This window comes from Nicrophorus vespilloides, unplaced genomic scaffold (assembly GCF_001412225.1).
Source record: "Nicrophorus vespilloides isolate i.1.1-1 unplaced genomic scaffold, Nicve_v1.0, whole genome shotgun sequence".
Classification (NCBI taxonomy): domain Eukaryota; kingdom Metazoa; phylum Arthropoda; class Insecta; order Coleoptera; family Silphidae; genus Nicrophorus; species Nicrophorus vespilloides.
In genome coordinates, this window is record NW_017096632.1 from 1 (window position 1) to 18984 (window position 18984).

Here is an 18984-nt window from a genome sequence, read left to right on the forward strand (position 1 = left end):
TAAAAATCGAAAATAATGTATTATAGTTCAAGAATTCTAATTAAGCACCTAACAAATTGAAAATGTTAAAGAAGATTTAACATTTTTTTGAAATCTATCGAAAACTCAACACATTCATAATAGCAACAACGTTCATTCACATCATTCAAAATCGAAACACTTTTGCTCATACATTCAAACACACACAAACATTTGCGAGCTCGCTTTCACTTATACCAAAACGCGCAAAACATACAATATTCAGATTTTGGAAATATGAGAAATTTTCCAAAAACTGAAAGATAAACGATTTTGCTTAAGGGTGGCCAACCCTAATTATAGAATTTCCTGAACTATAATATTTTAAATATCAAAATAGCAAAAAAGTAAAATTTAAAAAAAAGTAATGTATAAACATTTGTTAAGTAAGGATAAATATTTGAAAATAATATTAATTAAATAATTACCATTCAGTCCACAACGAGTAAAGTATATTGAAGTCATTACAACTTTAATATAAATTATACATATGTAGAACCAAAATCAAATTAACAAAATTATTATCATTACGAAAAAGAGAAAACATAATCATAATAATTCAAATTAACTAAACTTAAATTGATTAAAATACAATCAATTAAAGCAATTGAAATTGAATTGAGATCTTCTCCAAATCAATAGTAATTTAATGCAACCTAAACTAAAACATGTAAATAAAACGGAAATACGGACAAGAACAAAGGGAATCAATTAATTAATAATTTTGAAAAGGCGCATTAATTTATAGATATAAAAACGTGAAAAGAATTTAAGAAAAAGTTGCAAAATTAATTAATAATTTTGAATTGGCGCATTAATTTAAAAATATTAAAACCTGAAAAGAATTTAAGAAAAGGAGTTAAAATTGGCGCTGTAATAATTGAAATTATAAAAATCTTATAAGACGTTAAGAAAAAGATGCAAAATTAATTAATAATTATGAGTTGGCGCATTAATTTCTAAATATAAAAACGTGAAAAGAATTTAAGAAAATGTTGGAAAAGTAATTAATAATTTTGAATAAACGCAGTAACAATTAAAGTTATGAAAAATATTTTTAAGTTAAGTGAGGAGGACTGATTGTTGTTGAATTCCGTGTGGTATAAAATCACTTACTACTTGATGTCTTCATCTGCATCTCTGCCAATCTCCATCTCAGCCCTCATTGTTGATTGGCACTCACGAATACTCACGACAATTTATCAAAAATGCGCACAAAACTCCCGGAACTTTAACACTTCCGTGATTCTAATATTAATTTAATTAACTGCACACTCACGGTTGAAGAACAAAAGCCGAAGCCTTAAACTTGTTTTCAAAATAACGAACAAACACTGTAAATCAGAATGTAAGACTAAGAATCGGCTAATGGCCAAGACTTTTCTTAACGACACCTGTCGCGATGCAAAGAAATGATATTTCGGGGAAAACGCGAGCCCCTAGATCCGCTGTGATCTGTCGGTGATTGCTCGCATATTACGGATACGAGCAACGACCTTAACGGATGCACCTCGAGAAGGTTTTAGCACAGACGGTCTTGTCATTCCATGCGAATCACTGCGAACGTGATAAACGCATAGAATGACCTGGTATTCACAATACCTTGCATCCATATATTAGTAACAATGCTGAAAGCAAGTTTTATACAAACATGCACTTACAGTTAAGAAACGCCATCGTCGTTGCTCATGAAATTGTTGAAAATCAATGAAGGTGTGATGAATCGGTGTGATGTTGACTTAAGAAAGAGACGCGCACAACTGCGGCGTAGGGGACGCCGCGATCGTCGTACCAATCTGTATCAGATTTCATGCAGTTTTTTTTTTGCGATAAGAAAAGCATTGGTAGTACGTGATGTTTAGGCGCGAACAATATTGCGCCATATTGTGCAATCGCAATTTCTAAATTAATTAACCTGAATTGTTCTAATTACAAATCACTATAGGAAATGCACATCTCGATACAATCTACACAATTGATTACCGAGCATATTAAGCAACAATCAATGCAAAACGCATAGAATGACCTGGTATTTTCAATACCTTGCATCCATATAAATAGCAAATAAATAATAAAAAGTATTGAAGCTGTAAAAAAAACAGGGGAAGAAATAAAGTTTTGAATTGCTCACCATTAATCAGCATCGTCGTCACTGGTTACGGTTTGGAACCACGATTATAAAATTTCAACTTAAAATTAATGAGAAAGCACCGAAATTTCATTAATTAATGTGCACATCTAATTGGAATGATGTTGACATAAGAAAGGGACGCGCACAACTGAGCGTCGCAATCCGCGCATCGACGCAGGCGCTGACTGTGATACCAACTCAAGTTTTAATCGAAAATCTTTGATATCGTCAATTAAAAAACAATAGCGCCAATATGACAAAAAAAACAATAAATTATTAATAAAATGTTAATTTTCTAATTGCAATTAATTTCAAAATTAAATTAATGTGAGTAAAGTAATAGATATATACTTCAATTAGAACATCCAATAGGAAATGTTAACATCAAATGATGTTCATCGAATAGAATTTCATATCACTTATAAACCAATCGATTAGTTTGCACTGGAACAAATTCTTCATATTAATACATCCTTCGAGCTTGAATAATGCATACAATTTATTAGTCATTTACTCACAACCAATCGATTAATTCATATTGGAACATTGATAATACCTTTAAGTCTGATTTTGCATTAATTCACATCACATATTAGTAAACACATCTAATGATATGGATAATTATAAAATATCTATCTGATTGTTTAAACTCATAATTGTTAATAAAGTCTACACTCCCTCTTGTGTATTAATTAGTAAACATAATAGCGCCAATATGACAATAATCAATAAATTATTAATAAAATGTCAATTTTCTAATTGCAATTAATTTCCAATTAAGTTAATGTGAATAAATTAATAGATCATTCCTAATACATGCTTGAATCAGAATGTCCTATAAGAAATCTCAACTGATTAAGTACATCAAATGATGTTCTTCGAATAGAATTTCAAATAACTTATAAACCAATTGATTAGTTTGCTCTGGTACAAATTCTTCATATTAATACATCCTTCGAGCTTGAACAATGCATACAATTTATTAATCATTTACTAACAACCAATCGATTAGTTAATTTTAGAACATTGATAATTCCTTCGAGTCTGATTTTACATTACATATTAGCAAATACATCTAATGATATGGATAATTATAAATGATCTATCTGAACAAATCGAGTATAGTTTATGAAGTTACAAAGAAAAACTTTAAAACATTTAAATTTCTCACGATTGTCGCTGGTTATAGTTCGAAACCGCGGATTTTCAATTTAAACTGAAAATTAATAAGAAAGCCCCGAAATTTCATCATATTCCAATTGGAACGATGTTGATTTAAGAAAGGGACGCGCACAACTACGTCACAGAGACGCCACGATCTAGTACCTATTTTTTTTTTTTGCAATAAAAATGCATTGGTATCAATTAAACAAAAGAAAGTGGCGAGGGGAGCGTCGGTCCGCCATTTTAGATATTCCAAAATTTGTAATTAATTAAGACGAATTTCTCAATTACGAGTTATAATAGAACATCCACATTTTAACACAAGCTACACAATTGCTTAGCGAACAAATTGGGAAACTTTCAATGCAATACGATTGTTTTTTTGTTTAGTATCAAATCAATTACTAACCTTTAATTGACCGAATCTAATGGGATTTGTGATCTACGACGTTGCCTTTCTCGAAACACAACATAATTCACTGGATTTAAACTAGTTGCACAACAAATTTTAAACTTATGAAACCGTAAGGCACACCGACGCATTGAAGAATGAACAGCGACTGATCATCCCACTCCGCGAACCGACGCAAACGCAATTGTTTAAACTCAAAATTGTTAATAACGTCTACACTCCCTCTTGCGGATTAATTAGTAAATATAATAGCGCAATATGACAAAAATCAATAAATTATTAATAAAATGTCAATTTTCTAATTGCAATTAATTTCCAATTAAGTTAATGTGAATAAATTAATGTATCATAGCTAATTGAATCAGAATGTCATATAAGAAATCTCAACTGATTGAGTACATCAAATGATGTTCTTCGAATAGAATTTCAAATCACTTATAAACCAATCGATTAGTTTGAACTGGAACACATTCTTCATATTAATACATCCTTTGAGCTTGAACAATGCATACAATTTATTAATCATTTACTAACAACCAATCGATTAGTTAATTTTAGAACATTGATAATTCCTTCGAGTCTGATTTTACATTACATATTAGCAAACACATCTAATGATATGGATAATTATAAAATATCTATCTGAACAAATCGAGTATAGTTTATGAAAAACTGTAAAACATTTAAATTGCTCACGATTGTCGCTGGTTATAGTTCGAAACCGCGGATTTTCAATTTCCACTGAAAATTAATAAGAAAGCCCGAAATTTCATCATATTCCAATTGGAACGATGTTGATTTAAGAAAGGGACGCGCACAACTACGTCACAGAGACGCCACGATCTAGTACCTATTTTTTTTTTGCAATAAAAATGCATTGGTATCAATTAAACAAAAGAAAGTGGCGAGCGGAGCGTCGGTCCGCCATTTTAGATATTCCAAAATTTGTAATTAATTAAAACGAATTTCTCAATTACGAGTTATAATAGAACATCCACATTTTAACACAAGCTACACAATTGATTAGGGAACAAATTGGGAAACTTTCAATGCAATACGATTTTTTGTTTGTTTAGTATCAAATCAATTACTAACCTTTAATTGACCGAATCTAATGGGATTGTGATCTACGACGTTGCTTTTCTCGAAACACAACACAATTCACTGGATTTAAACTAGTTGCACAACAAATTTTAAACTTATGAAACCGTAAGGCAGACCGACGCATTGAAGAACAAACGGCGACTGATCATCCCACTCCGCGAACGCAATTGGTGATGCCAACTGATTGTTTAAACAAAACAAAATTAATAAAGTCAACACTCCCTCTTGTGGATTAATTAGTAAACATAATATGACAAAAAACAATAATTTATTAAAAGTTTTCCTTATAAATTATCTTAATTAATTAGATTTGAGTTGTAAATGAAAGAATATCACATTCCAAACTATTCATACTAACAAAAACGATTGAAATATTTGTCACATTTCCATTCAATCCAAGCTTTTATAAATCCAATTTCTGTGTAGCTCTAATTAAGTTGTCTACTTTTCAAAGTTAGTTTACTTCTTCGAGCGATGAGGACAATGGTCGGCAAATACGGAACTTATACTCCCCAAAAAAAAAAAAAAAAAATATGCAAAGTTTTACTCTCGCGCAAAAGTTTCTCTCTCGCCCATTTTTCAATTTTCGTTTGTTTGCGTCGCCCTCTATTTTTTTTTGTTATTCTGTTGTTGTTTTGTTTCTGCGGATTGAACGCAACCGGAATTAACGAAAAGTCAGGTTGAAGGGGGGAAACAAATTTGAATGGCAAATCGAACCCGAAAAAGAAAAAGTTTTTTCTCCCCCACACACATTTTTTCCGCATTGCGAACGTAAAACCAATAATTTGTAAACAAATTTAAAGCAGATGAATTATTCGAAATCTAATTTGTTTGTGTTAATGTATGTATTTCGCTGCATTTTGTATGTACAACTCTTCTGCATCTATGTACTAAAATATGATACACTCTCTAAGGGTCTATCCATCATTAATAATTGGGTAAGCGGAAACTGAAGAACTGCTGCATATTATTCAGAAACACCTAAACTTGCAAGAAAACTTTACAAATATAAATCATCAATAATTATGTTGCAATAGAAACATATGCACTGCAGCTACAAGGAACACTTTGTAATCCATTATACATACTAACAGAGAACACTCTTAACTATATAATTTAACTGTAAGTAAAAATGCATAGCAAGTTTATATTAGTATTGGTGCGCCATCTTTACTTCAATTATTGTATTAAATATTGTATTAAAATTGTTAAATATTCAGTATTAATATACTTTTTTTTATAAATCTTGAGTAATTAAACTAAATTAATAATTTAAAAAATTCCAAATTGCAACAGAGGCAACTTCTATTGCACCACACTTAAAATTATTGAAAGAGATGTCGCTGTGAGTTTATCGTTTATTGATTAGTTTTAAAGTCTTCCCGAGATTGCATTGCATAGAATTGCACAACGCTGGAGCCCTAAAGGTACCGGTACAGAGGAAGATGTTTTAATGAAAAAAAAAATATTTTGAAAATTTTCTCGATCCATCAAATTACGAATTCAAATTTACTTTTTGAGGTTATATTGTCGGTGGAAGATGCCGAAAATCAAGATAGAGAAGGTGATAAGTTTCAGCTCCGAAGATCCGGTGAGAACTTGATTGCGTTTTGTTATGAATATGGATTTTCATTGTTTGTATGTTTGTTAGGATTATGGTGCTGCTAACTTACTAGATCATAAGTCTGCAAAGAAATGGCAATGTTTGAAGCCCGGAGAAAGAACTGCGAATGTTGTGCTGCAGCTGGAGGAGCCCACTGTCATTACTAATGTGGATATAGGAAACAATCATTCGGCCTATGTGAGTGTCGAGGTGGGCAGATCATCAAACCCGAATGTATTTCAGAGCCTGATCCCGGCCTCCCTGTTCATGACGATTCTGGAAAGCAGGCAGAATGTCGGTGTGCACAAGGTGAGGATGTTCAAGGTGGACGATCTGAAGAAGCCCGAATGCGAGGAGAAATGGGATCTGGTGAAGGTGATCTGCAATCAGCACTTTAACAATTCCATCAAATTTGGAATATCGTTTATAACGTTGCACGGATCGCAGCAGGCTGCGCCGAAGGCTGTGCAGAGTAGTCGCTTAGTTGTGAGGGAATTGTCGCCGGAGATCGGTAACTTATTTATTTCGGAGAAGGACACTGGCGATAAAAAGGTATCGGCCGCGGTGGCAATTCGTGCTTCTTCGTCGTCCTCCTCCACCACAACTCAGATCTCCGCTGTGAAGAAAACGCCTTTGATAAAAAGAAAGCACACGCCGTGGGGCGACGTCGACGATAGTCCGAGGCATAAGAACAGAAACGAAGTGCTGTACGACGACGAGGATTACGAACCGAACAAGAAAATCGACAGAATCATGGAGCTGAAGAACAAAGAGAACGAGCAGAAAGCGAAGCAATCGATCGATGCTAAAGAGAAACCAAAGAAGCGGAAAGAGGAGGAGAAAGTTAAGGTGAAGACGCCCAAAAGGAAACTGGACGATGCCGGCAGTTTCAAGCAGAAGAGATCGAAACTGGCGAAACCTTTCAACAGATTGTTGGAGGGTGTCGAAATTGTAATAAGTGGAATCCAGAACCCTGAAAGGGCGCAGTTGAGGTCGGCCGCCCTTTCGATGGGCGCCAAATACAGTGCGGATTGGCGGAATTCCTCCACACATCTAATGTAAGTGGAAACATCCAATTTTTTTAATTTGTTAAATGGATGAAATTTAATTTTTGCAGATGCGCTTTCGCGAACACGCCCAAGTTTAATCAAGTCAAGGGTAAAGGGAAGATCGTGATGAAGACATGGATAAGTCAGTGCAATCAGCAGAGGAAGAGGTTACCGTGGAGGAGATTCGCGCTAGATCCGAGCGATCAGACGGGAAACGAGAGCGAGGAGGAAATCGAAGAGCTGCAGCCGGAGCCGGCGCCGCCGCAGGAAGACGAGAAGTAAACTAGTCTATAAATATATATATATATATAATAGTGAAAGAAAGAGCGATGAGTTCGGAGATGTTGATGTGCGTGTATTGTATAGCGAGGACGAGGGGGATGACACAGGAGGCGACACCGATGAGGAAATCGAGAGGATCAAGCGACGAAAGGCCGAGTCACAGGTCATGGACGTGGAAGCTTCCGCAGTTGCGGCTCCTCCTGTACGAGACGATACTCCTTCAGCCAAAGATGATGCAGTTGAAACGTGCCGGACTTCAGTTGTTGCCGAAGACCGAGAGGATGAGCAATTCACCGATTTGACGCACACCGATCTCAGCGATTACTACGACGGCCTCGCGTTTTACGTGGACGAAGATTTCATCGAGGACGATCTCACGAGACAATTGAACCAATATATTACCGCGTACGACGGGTGAGTTGATTGAATCTAATCTCATTTCCGGGTTTATGCGAAAGCCGCAACCCACGTAACATCCAAACAATTATGCTGCCTATTAATTATTATTATTACCGTTTCAGCGAGGTGACAACAGACGAGGACCGCGCGAATTACATAATAACAAACAACTCCAAGAGACGGCAACGAAGGAGGTCGTCTCGCGAGGAGAAGATCCCTCAAGTGTATCCCGACTGGGTGTTCTGGTGCCACAACCACCAGAGAATCATGCCGTACGAAGACTTCCTGACGAACTGAGAAGCGCCCAATCTCCATAGAAACCAAACAAAACAATACCTTCTTCCGCTTACAACAAACTACAATAAAACTACTTTCAATCTTTTTTTTATATTTCATATATATATAAAAAGGTTGCTGTTGGTTTATTTTTTTTTTGTTTTTGTTTCAATCATCATCTCGTCTCATTTCTTGTTTTATATTAAAAAAAATAAGTTTTTTTTTCTTGTTGTTGATTTTTTTTTTCTTCTTGTTAATAATAATAAATTAAGCTATGAAAATATAGCGCTTTTTTCCCTCGTCGACTCTTCGACGTAATCATCAGTATTGTGTTAATTATTACTTCATTAAATAAAAACAATTTCACTAGTAGAAGAATCAATGTGTTGTGTCGTATGTGTTGTGTTTCTTTTCTTTTGTTTTTTTTGTGTGTGGATGTTGTGTTTTGCACGCGACGCACGAATTTGTTTCCACTTCGTAAATTCCACACAACAAAAGAATTTCTTCCTTTCCTCTTCTCGTTTAAAAACCAATATCAGTACTATTTACAAACTCGAGAAATTAAACGTAAATTTAAATACAAACAAAGTCATTTTTCTCTTGTCCACTTTCTCCTTCTCGAATTGGCTAAAAAATCTATTTACAAATGTCTCTCTCTCTTTGCTTTCGCGCTCTTTTTCTCTTCCTATTTATACGTGTCGCGTCCGCACGTTGTTATTATTACTCTTTAAACATTAGTTTAGACTAAAAGAATCGAAGAAGAAAAAATTATAAACGAATGTCCGGCCTAAATTAACTATGTACACGTGGCTCCTCGTCACATCGTCCGTTTGTTTCTTTCTGCCTGTACTCTCCTCCTCTTCATCATCCAAACACAGTTCGTACATAATACAATAAACACGCACGCACATACACACACACACACACGTTGATAGATATGCTTATAGATGCGTGTGTATGTTAGTAACCGTTATCATTGTTCCGTTGTGGATGTCGTCGTCGTCGTCGCCGTCGCTGCAGCCACTTCCTGAGACGTCTGAGCGACTCCACTGTTCACAGCCCGCACAATATTTGATGCCGCCATCGCCGCCGCTGATGACGTGTTCACGTACACTTGCCTCGCTTGAATTCCACCTAAAAAAAAAAGGAAAACAATTTCATGAGATTTGTATTTATATTGTTGTGTCCAAACATTATTATTGTAATTGTTATTATTAGTATAGTTATTAACGAACTAGAGACATCTACGGCGTCTCTTATTATATAAACATTAGCATAAAGGAATCTCTATCGTGATTCCAGTTCGATACACTTTAATATAAACAAAGGGGACAAAGCGTAAACATTCCCATCAATACTCCTATACCTTTATACAGAATTCAAGTCCTTATTATAAACACATAAAGATCGTTACATGTACAATCGTAATCGATCATCTTTTTCATATAAACAAATGCATAGGAATTTGTCCCGGTCTTATAATAAACAAAACGACCGAGGCCGATTCCTGTGGGAACGCTTAATCATCAATATACACAAAGCCTACTCTAAATCACAACTCCCACCCCGTATTAATAAGAATTAACTTTGTAAGTAGAATAACTATTTAGAATTAGTCTCAGTAAAACCTTCTAAAGACTGACATAGTCTCAGTAAAACCTTCAAAGACTGACATAGTCTCAGTAAAACCCTCAAAGACTGACATAGTCTCAGTAAAACCCTCAAAGACTGACATAGTCTCAGTAAAACCCTCAAAGACTGACATAGTCTCAGTAAAACCCTCAAAGACTGACGTAGTCTCAGTAAAACCTTCAAAGACTGACATAGTCTCAGTAAAACTTGCTATAGTCAAAACCTAGACAGCATAGTCTCAGTAAAACCTTCAAAGACTGATATAGTCTCAGTAAAACGTTAATATGAGGAGCATAGTCTCATAAAAACCTAAGACGAGCTAATAGTGCTTAGAGTTAGATAATCTTAAATCGACCAAGTAACGAATAAAGTTATGTAAAACCAAACGAATTTCATTAAATTCCCAACTATTGAGACTCCACAACGACAACACCAGACAATATTCCACTGTGTCCAGAATTCCATCCCTGGGACACGACAATATGTAAAGCAACAACTAAATAAGTAGGAAATCCCCAATTTGTAATAAAGCTAAATGTTAACTGACCTTTGCTGCCCTGTGCAATCGGTATGACCTTGACGCCCTGCAGCGATTTGATGTTGATGGCAGCGCCCTGGAATCCGGCAGGTAGGAGAATCTGTTGCGCGACGATCTGGCCTCCCTGGCCTTGGCTCGCCAGGACGACCCTCTGCGCGTTCGCCGTACTCGTCTGCAGTCGAACCGGATGTCCTCCAACGAGGATCTGCCCGGAGGAGACGGTTCCGACCTGAGAATTCTTGATGCTCGAACTCAGCAGCACCTGCGGTTGCATCTTAATCTGAGGCGCCAGCACCACCTGCTGCCCCTGCTGATTGATTATCTGATTCTTCTTGGGCATCGTCGTCGTCGTGAGCGCCATCAGTCCCGAACTGTTCGTGTTCGCCTGCGTCTGCAGTATCACGTTCTGCCCCTGGATGGTGCTGCCCTTGCTGGCCAACAGCACCGGCTTCCCACCCAGATGGGCGATGTTCAGATTGGCCATTCGGATGTTGTTCGGTTTGCTTCCAGTCACGATGCTGGTGCCGACTGCACCCGTCTGCAGACCTCCCTTACTGTTCGCCAGCTTGATCTGACTCTGACCGATGATGACCTTCGGTTGCACTATCTTCTGTCCGCTGTCGATGCTCTGAGTGATGAACTTGGCGTTGATGATCTGCTGCATCTTTGGCGGGAACTTGGTGATCGTTTGCGTTTTAGCGCCCGTTATTTTCGTGGAAGACATCGCCGTCGTCGTTGCGGACGTCGTTCCCGCCGACGACAGAACTAACTTTGGTTGGTTCGAAATTTGAATGAAGTTATTGTGGGAGGCGACGACCTGCGCCACTTGATTCTTGTTCGGCGCCGCCAGCTGTATTATGTTCGCCTGTCCTTTCACTCCAGCCACCCTCAACGTACCTATAACAACAACAACAACAACAATAATATTATTATCACAATCAATGTGAACATTCTTCAAGAACGCACCTTGTGGCAGAGATCCGTGCTGCTTCTGGTGCGCCAGCAAACTCTCAACGGAAATCACCTGTCCTGCGGCGTTCGTCAACACCTTCGCCACCAAAGGTCCTTGTCCAATCGTCTTGGCCACATTTCCATCTGAAAATAACATTTACGTTATTATTTGATTTCAATGATCGATGGGAGAAACGAACCTGTAACTACTCTGGCCTGGCCCAACAGCGAAGTGCCGCCAATTGTCTGCTTCTGGATGGGAGCCTTGTGCCTGATCAGCACCTGCTGCTGGGCCGTCAATCCTTTCTGACGGATCGTCTGAAGAAGCTGCTGCTGCTGCGACAGCGTCAACGACGTGTGCATCCTGATGTTCTGCGTGGGTACAGCCGTCGTCGTCGTCTCCACCGTTTCCGTTTTGATCTCCGGCGTTGAATTCACCGTTGGCTCCTCGGTCTGCGTCAGGACTATCGTTTGGGTCTGGGGTTGAGCGCTCTGCTGGGCGTTCGCGTGCCGCACGTTCCTCAACAGCGTCACGTTCTTGATGTTCTGCAGCTGCTGCGGCGATATGCTCTGCAAGATCTGCTGTTTTATCGATATGTTCGACTTGGCCTTCAACTCCTTGCCGTCGGGAATTTCAACACGGATAAGCTGATTCACCTGCTTAGGGTTGATTATCTGCTGCGTCACCATCGTCGTCGTTTGCGGTTTCACCTCTTGCTTGACCACCACCGGATGATTAGGTATTATCAGGCTCTTCTGGTTCTGATTGATGATCTTCACCACACTCTTTTGTGTGCTGCTATTCTGCGGTTTCTGGGGTTTGGGCGGATGCTGTTGCAAAGACTGGATGGCATCGTGGATTTCTTTGTCCTCCTGCGACAGATTCCTCGACCTTATCGGTTTCTTGGGCTCGGCTTCAATAACGGTCACTACTTGCTCTTTGTTTTGGTTTATCAATAGCGATGTCTGCTGCTTTGGTTGTGTTGGCTCCGCTTTCTCCGCAACGACACTTTCGGTTGTAGTCTTCACGTTATTCTTGACTTTTTCTGGTTTCGGCGTTTTCGGCTTCGTCGGTGTTTTTTGCTTCGTGGGTTTCTTCATATTCCTATTCATACCCTGGTATTGCTGGTGCAGACGCTCGAAATCCTCCTCCGTCCGATTCCTATGCAAGTAGATCCAAATCTTTCGTTTTTGATCGTATTTAACGCAGGGATCGAACTGCGTGTGCATCCTATCGAGAGCGCCGCTTACCACAGATTGCAGAACATTGTCAGGGGCCGTACTCGAGATGTATTGCGAGCACTTTAGAAGTTCGCATATCTCTGCTCGAGTACCTTCTCCGTTGGGTAATCTCGCTGTTGCGTCTCTGACAAGTGATAGAATGGTGACAAAGTTCGGACGATCTGCACTAAGCATGTTGTGACCTCGGGCCTTGGTGTTGCCCACGGATGGATTGTAGATACCTTTCAGAGGTCCAACTACGCTCTCGTAGCCGTTGCAGCGATAGGTGAAAGCCCTATGGGGATTATCGTAACGTTTCCTCTCCTGTTCACGATATGCTTTAATCTCCTCAGGGTCCGCCCTTCTCACCGTCCACGTGGTCGGGCATCTCGGCGGTGGCGGCACCAGGTCGTTTGATCTGTCCATGATCTCCAGATCGACCTCTTCCTTCTCCTTAATCGTAATCACCGGCTTCATCTCGTTTCGATGCTCCAGCCAATACAGACACAGCGGCGATAGCAGATTGTCAGAGTCTCTGCCGGCTCCGATCCATTGGTAAACGTTCAGCGACGGTTTGTATTCGATGTAGGGCACAAAGTCGTCCGGCTGCTCCGGGCAATTTCCGCTCAAGAAGTTGATGGCAGATTGCAGCTGCGACGTCCAATTATCGGCAAGGCAATACCAGTCGTTGAGCGCCGTGATCGGATTCTCCTGCCACGCCTTGAGTCTCTCCTCCAACGTGGACATGGCCATCCGATGTTCCGCCGTTGAGCAAATGATGTCCCTGATTAAAGCTAAGAAGTTCGCGTGCGTATCCTGCATTAGTTCAGCCTTACTGTGGTGATTCAAGTCCAAAAGGTCTATATTCGAATCGTTCAGATCGATCGGTAAGTTGATCATGTCGATTTCATCGAGGTCCGGAGTGAAGACGTTCGGTGGTGGTGGCGGTGGAGGCGTTGGCGGTTTATTGTACTGTGGTTGAAGCTGAGGAGGTGGTGTAGGAGGCGGCGCAGGCGGTTGCGGTTGTTGGTAAATCTGCTGCTGTTGCTGCTTAACGACGACAACGGGAGTAGGAAGTGGAGGCGGTGGCGGAGGTTGAGGTGGTTCCACTTTGATTTCTTCCTCCTTGATTTGAGGCACCGGTTTAGGCGAGGGCGGCGGTTTGGTCACCTTCTTGGGGGGTTTGGACGCTTTCAACGGAGATGCAGAGAGCGCGGGCGGAGCGACAGCAATTGGTGCGACTGACGCCGCAATTGTCGTCATCGTCGTCGTCGACGCCGTCGCAGTAGGAAGATCAACCACCACCGAATCGGAGTCAGAATCCGAAGAGTAGTTCATCTCCGACACCGGTTGCGTCTGTTGCTGCACATGTTCCTTCTTCGCCTTCTTCACCTTCACCTTCGGCTCCGGCAATTTATTCAACTTCTTATTGTAATTCAACCTCGTCCTGTGGATGATATCCGTGATGCTCTTGCCCTTCGTCTCCAAATCCTGATCCTCGCAGTTGTTCAGCCGTCGCCTCTTGTGCTCCAGAAGCAACTGCTTATAAGACTGTTCGCTGACGATGAACGGATTGTCGTTCGGTGCAATGTATCGCTCCAGATCGAGACCGTTCGATTTCATCGCCGTCGTCGCCGTGATGATTTTCTCTCCGTTCAATACGTTCGATCCCTTGATGGTATTTAGATGGCGCTTCTGCTTTCTGCTCACCGCCAACGGTGGACCTTCCGGGTAGTTCTCGTCGGACGAGAAACCGCTCTCGTCCACTTTCGCCCTAATATTCGATAGGATTTGGAAATACCGTCGTTTCGTCCGATGCGAGATCGGATTGAGATTGATTTGCGACGACTTCGGTTGCTTCGGTTCCACGCCTGGTGGAAGACCGTTCACCGTCGCCAACAGATTCTTACGAGATTCCACCAATTCAGCGCTGAGTTTCTCCTTCAGTTTGCGGTGCCTCCAGAGGCTCTCCTTGCGCTCGGCTTTCCTAATAAAATACCTACAACAAACGAAATCAAAACACACACACACATTAAGTAATGTGCAACGCGTTTTCACTGTACCTCAATTTTGCTATGTCCGGTCTGTAATGGCCTGCCTTGAGGTGATCGTAGAAGTCATCCAGAGGACTGGTGAATTTGAATTGCTCACCAGCGAACAGCATTGCCAGTGTCGTGTTCTTTTCCTGGTCATCGTTGTCAGGAAACTTTGGTAGGAACTGTTTGAGGTGTTGCTTGTTGCTCTCCGAAAGCAGGTTCCAGGTGTTCGACGAGAAGAATTCATCAAATATTTCTCTCTTCTCGCACATACCCTGCGGCAGCTCCAGCCTCGCGTTGCCCACCAGAACCTCCTCCATCTGATCATCATCTGAGGAATCGGTGGAACACTCTGAGCTAGAGTGCTCCTCCGATGAGGAGCTGTCACTGTCCATCATCATGTTGTTACCTGGAATGATGAAGAATGTTCAAGTGCTTCTTCGGGATGCTGCAAACGTCGTGTCTTTTGGGGGGTTGACGACCGAGGAAGGTCACCACTGATCCAATGGTGAAGGGGTTGCTGGCCCACATCCTCACGACCTTAATAATCGCGAGGGGTGCTTCACTTTCTAATATAAATGTGTACACTCTGACGATTTTCTTATTATTGATATGCCACTGTTTTTTTTTTGTGGTGTATGTGTGTGTGTGTATGTTTTGTAGATATTTGCATGTGTTATTGCTGTATACGTGTGTGTGTGTGTATAGTGAGCGATGATGCGGAAGGGGGGTGGGAGAGGGCCCCGCGTTTTGTTATGATTATATCAGAGGTAAAGAGTCATCATCATGATCAAAACAGTTGGTCATCAATCGCTGAGATCGTCTGTTGTTTATCGGTCAAACCAGAAGGGGGGGAAAACGGAGGGTGGCGTTTCTGTATGCAATCTTTCGTCTTCGTGTTGTTATTGTTATTGTTGATGATTATGATGATGAGGTAGTATTGGGAGACGGGAAGAATGTGGAATGCGACAGACCTGAATTCGGGCTCCGGTCCTGAAAAGTAGCTACGCACTGGAATTATTGGGGAGGCACGCCTGCATTGCGGATGGAACAGATGAACGCATACAGAGAGGCGGCTGTGGTGGTGGTGGGCCGCGAAAACCATTTTATTCGGAGCCATCAATACTCGGGACAATATGGCTGGTCGGCCCCGAACGGGCGCCGATCCGGTGGAGCACGGGGCCCTCGCCGCACCTATTCCCCATCGCTTTTCCATTTCCGCATTGCTTTTCCGGTCGTCCCTTCGTTTTTCGCATTTATTTCCGCATAGAAAATCGACGAGATAATGGCCGATTTCAAATTTCCAATAGGGATTTTCTTCGCTTCCGTTGGCCGACCTGCATCGATTCGGCGTACTCCCCATCACCATGTTGCCGCATCTCTGAATAATTCCCTGCAAAACATTTAATTTAATCTTCAAACAATTCCGATTCTTCAAAAAACAATCAATCTTTAGTTATAATCACTATCTATAATCTGATTCTTTCTAACACAAGTATATATTAAATAATAATTATTTATTATTCAATTTACAAATTTGCTATACATTCTTTGTTAATTATATAAGTTTTATATAATGATTACAACCTTATTTCTGCCACTAAATGATTTTTATTGTCAATATTGACAACTAAATAAATATTGTCCATTATTTACAATAAACATAAACGACATACTTTAATATGTTTCAGAGCAACTATAGATTTGTTTAAATGCACAAATCATCAACGCATCTGTAAACAAATATTATTTTCAAAATAAAATTACAGTATTATCGTAACTGTTTTTCACATCGTTGCAACTCTGCACTCGAAGCTTTCCTGGGAAACGTCGCAACGGCGCACCTTTCAGTTGTAAACATGGCGCTTAACCTGGTCGTCAAGGTTCATCCTGTGGTACTTTTCCAAATCGTGGACGCTTTCGAGCGTCGCAACGCCGATACGCACCGTGTAATTGGAACTCTGTTAGGTGAGTTCATCAATTTGCAATCGCGTTTCCCGATTTTCCCTAGATTTCCCCGTGAAAAACGTGCTTCAAGTTCCGTTCATAACCTCAAACTTTTGACACTTCATCACTCAATCACCAATTGTTCGCGTTCATTTGTTCAGGCACCCTAATTTAAATTTAGTTTTGTTTACATTATTTGTAAAATTTGTTATTGTTTGGCGAAAATTACTAAATACTTCAATTTTAAACTGTATATCAAATAATTACAATCAATTAATGTAAAATTAAGATTTTTTCTAATAATTATGGCCAGTTTTAAGCAAAATTTCTGTTGAAAATATGTAACTTTAATAATTTGTTTGTATTGTTTTAGGTAGCCAAGACAAAGGTGTTATTGAGGTAACAAATTGCTTCTGTGTACCACACAAGGAGCACAATGACCAGGTGGAAGCTGAGCTGAGCTACGCCAGCGATGTGTACGATCTGAACCGTCGCGTGAACTCTTCAGAGAACATCGTGGGATGGTGGGCGACAGGCAATGAAGTGACCAACCACAGTTCCGTGATCCACGAGTACTACTCCAGAGAATGCAACAGCCCGGTGCACGTCACGCTCGACACCAGTTTGCAGGGCGCCAGGATGGGCTTGAAAGCGTACGTGAGCGTAAACTTCGGAGTCCCGAACGGCAAGCAAGGTTGCATGTTCACCCCGATCAACGTGGAGGTCTCGTGCTACGATCCTGAGGTCTTCGGTCTTCAACTCTGCCAAAAGACCATCAGCAGCAGCAGACCCAGGACGGTGAATCCGATGCTGGACTTCTCGCAGGTGGAGGAAGCCGGCGGCAAGATGGGTGTTCTTTTGGATCAGGTGCTCGCTTACGTTGAGGATGTCTTGGCGAACAGGGTGACTCCGGACAACGCAGTCGGTAGGTCTCTCCTCGATCTGGTCAACTCCGTGCCGCACATGAACAACGAGCAATTCTCCGAGATGTTCAACAGCAACATCAAGGATCTGCTCATGGTCATCTCGCTCTCGCAACTGCTCAAGACTCAGCTGCAGCTCAACGAGAAGCTCACCCTCCTCACCTCTGTTTGATAACGGTTTCCACAGTTTCACTTTTATAATATGATTAGTTTAATATAAGAGAAAATAATTTCAAATAAACATAACACCTGTTTCCATCAAAAAAAAAGAAAACATTTCTTATCCGCTTACTAATACATCCATAAAGTTATGTTATAGTTCAATTTCACAAGTTTTCTTAATAATTAATGAAACTACACAAAGTATACTACATGAAAATTAGAGTTAGAATCGTTAAAAGTAATCTAAATTTATTTATTTTACTTGTCCTTTCTTCCACGTCTTACAACTTTACTTAGCTTACGCCTAAGCGCAATTTCGCTAGCAATTGTTTTGTTGTTTTACTTAGGTAACTAACAATATTTATTTGAACTTGAAATGTTTAGTGTATATTTGGTTGCCTACGATAAACTCCGTCAAAAAGTATAATTCTATAAGTATTATATTATTTGAACAGCTCAAAAAGTATGAATCTTATTTGATTATTGTTCACAGCAAAAATTTAAATTTATTGTCAATTCAAGAGATTGCAGCGATCATAAATGAAAGTTTCAGAAACCTCGATGTAATATCAACAGGTCTGAACAAAGTCGGAGTGCGCCATGAAAATTTAATTTGAAAACGCTCGTTGATTGCACGAAGATCCTTCCGGTTCCGGTCCGCGCGATTTAACAGTTTGAATAATGAGCGGTAGTTTACGTTATTCATGGCCGTTCTGCGGTACGCGAAAATACGGTTTTCCTTTTCGATTCGCAAACTGCAAACTGCGGATCCTTTGAAGTTCCACACATTTGAACGTTTGCGCAAATCGGACAAGCACAAAGGCGTCATCTAATTGGCGCAAATTAGCACTGAAAGCGTGTAACAGGAACACTGGTCGGTCGCATTGTCGCTTCCCGGCGACGACGTCCTTAATCCGAATCCAATTTAGCACCTGTCGCTGTGGATGCGCTCACCGTATTTCTAATTAATTAACGCTTTCGCTTAATTAACCGTCTGCTGCCACGGTCCGCTCAATCGAGCCGCAGTTATGCAACACAGATCACGCAAATTAACAAGGCACACTTCGGTTCTGATTAGCTTTTGTTTGCACGCCCGCAGATTGCTTGATCTAATCCACCGTTTACTTACACAGCAC

The 18984-nt window shown here is 40.3% G+C and overlaps 3 protein-coding genes across 3 annotated transcripts; 2 read left to right on the forward strand and 1 right to left on the reverse strand.

Moving 5' to 3' along the window:
- Window positions 1-6174: 6174 nt before the first annotated feature.
- On the forward strand, window positions 6175-8581 carry LOC108557631 (DNA repair protein XRCC1). The gene is made up of 6 exons (XM_017914224.1): window positions 6175-6256; window positions 6351-6420; window positions 6481-7490; window positions 7550-7759; window positions 7848-8177; window positions 8285-8581. Exons 2-6 carry the CDS (start codon window positions 6370-6372, stop codon window positions 8457-8459), a joined length of 1776 nt encoding a protein of 591 aa, XP_017769713.1. The 5' UTR covers window positions 6175-6256; window positions 6351-6369; the 3' UTR covers window positions 8460-8581.
- A 93-nt stretch (window positions 8582-8674) lies between these two features.
- LOC108557633 (nuclear factor related to kappa-B-binding protein) lies at window positions 8675-16165 on the reverse strand. The gene is made up of 6 exons (XM_017914226.1): window positions 15791-16165; window positions 14844-15225; window positions 11760-14779; window positions 11575-11703; window positions 10618-11505; window positions 8675-9572 (listed from the first exon to the last, which is right to left on the reverse strand). The coding sequence occupies exons 2-6, from the start codon at window positions 15215-15217 to the stop codon at window positions 9412-9414; spliced, it is 4572 nt and encodes a 1523-aa protein (XP_017769715.1). The 5' UTR covers window positions 15218-15225; window positions 15791-16165; the 3' UTR covers window positions 8675-9411.
- Window positions 16166-16655: 490 nt separating this feature from the next.
- LOC108557632 (eukaryotic translation initiation factor 3 subunit F) lies at window positions 16656-17965 on the forward strand. The gene is made up of 2 exons (XM_017914225.1): window positions 16656-16784; window positions 17137-17965. The coding sequence occupies exons 1-2, from the start codon at window positions 16676-16678 to the stop codon at window positions 17856-17858; spliced, it is 831 nt and encodes a 276-aa protein (XP_017769714.1). The 5' UTR covers window positions 16656-16675; the 3' UTR covers window positions 17859-17965.
- The last annotated feature ends 1019 nt before the right edge of the window (window positions 17966-18984 follow it).

What these genes read in the sequence shown, in the direction of transcription:
- LOC108557631 (XM_017914224.1), top strand. Translation starts at nt 6,370, where the DNA reads ATGCCGAAAATCAAGATAGAGAAGGTGATAAGTTTCAGCTCCGAAGAT. An exon ending in AATTCCTCCACACATCTAAT is followed by an intron (nt 7,491 to 7,549) that starts GTAAGTGGAAAC and finishes TAATTTTTGCAG; the next exon opens with ATGCGCTTTCGCGAACACGC. An exon ending in TATATTACCGCGTACGACGG is followed by an intron (nt 8,178 to 8,284) that starts GTGAGTTGATTG and finishes TTACCGTTTCAG; the next exon opens with CGAGGTGACAACAGACGAGG.
- LOC108557633 (XM_017914226.1), bottom strand. Translation starts at nt 15,217, where the DNA reads ATGATGATGGACAGTGACAGCTCCTCATCGGAGGAGCACTCTAGCTCA. An exon ending in GCACGGATCTCTGCCACAAG is followed by an intron (nt 11,506 to 11,574) that starts GTGCGTTCTTGA and finishes TTGTTGTTATAG; the next exon opens with GTACGTTGAGGGTGGCTGGA. An exon ending in GATTGCACAGGGCAGCAAAG is followed by an intron (nt 9,573 to 10,617) that starts GTCAGTTAACAT and finishes TTTTTTTTTTAG; the next exon opens with GTGGAATTCAAGCGAGGCAA.
- LOC108557632 (XM_017914225.1), top strand. Translation starts at nt 16,676, where the DNA reads ATGGCGCTTAACCTGGTCGTCAAGGTTCATCCTGTGGTACTTTTCCAA. An exon ending in TGTAATTGGAACTCTGTTAG is followed by an intron (nt 16,785 to 17,136) that starts GTGAGTTCATCA and finishes GTATTGTTTTAG; the next exon opens with GTAGCCAAGACAAAGGTGTT.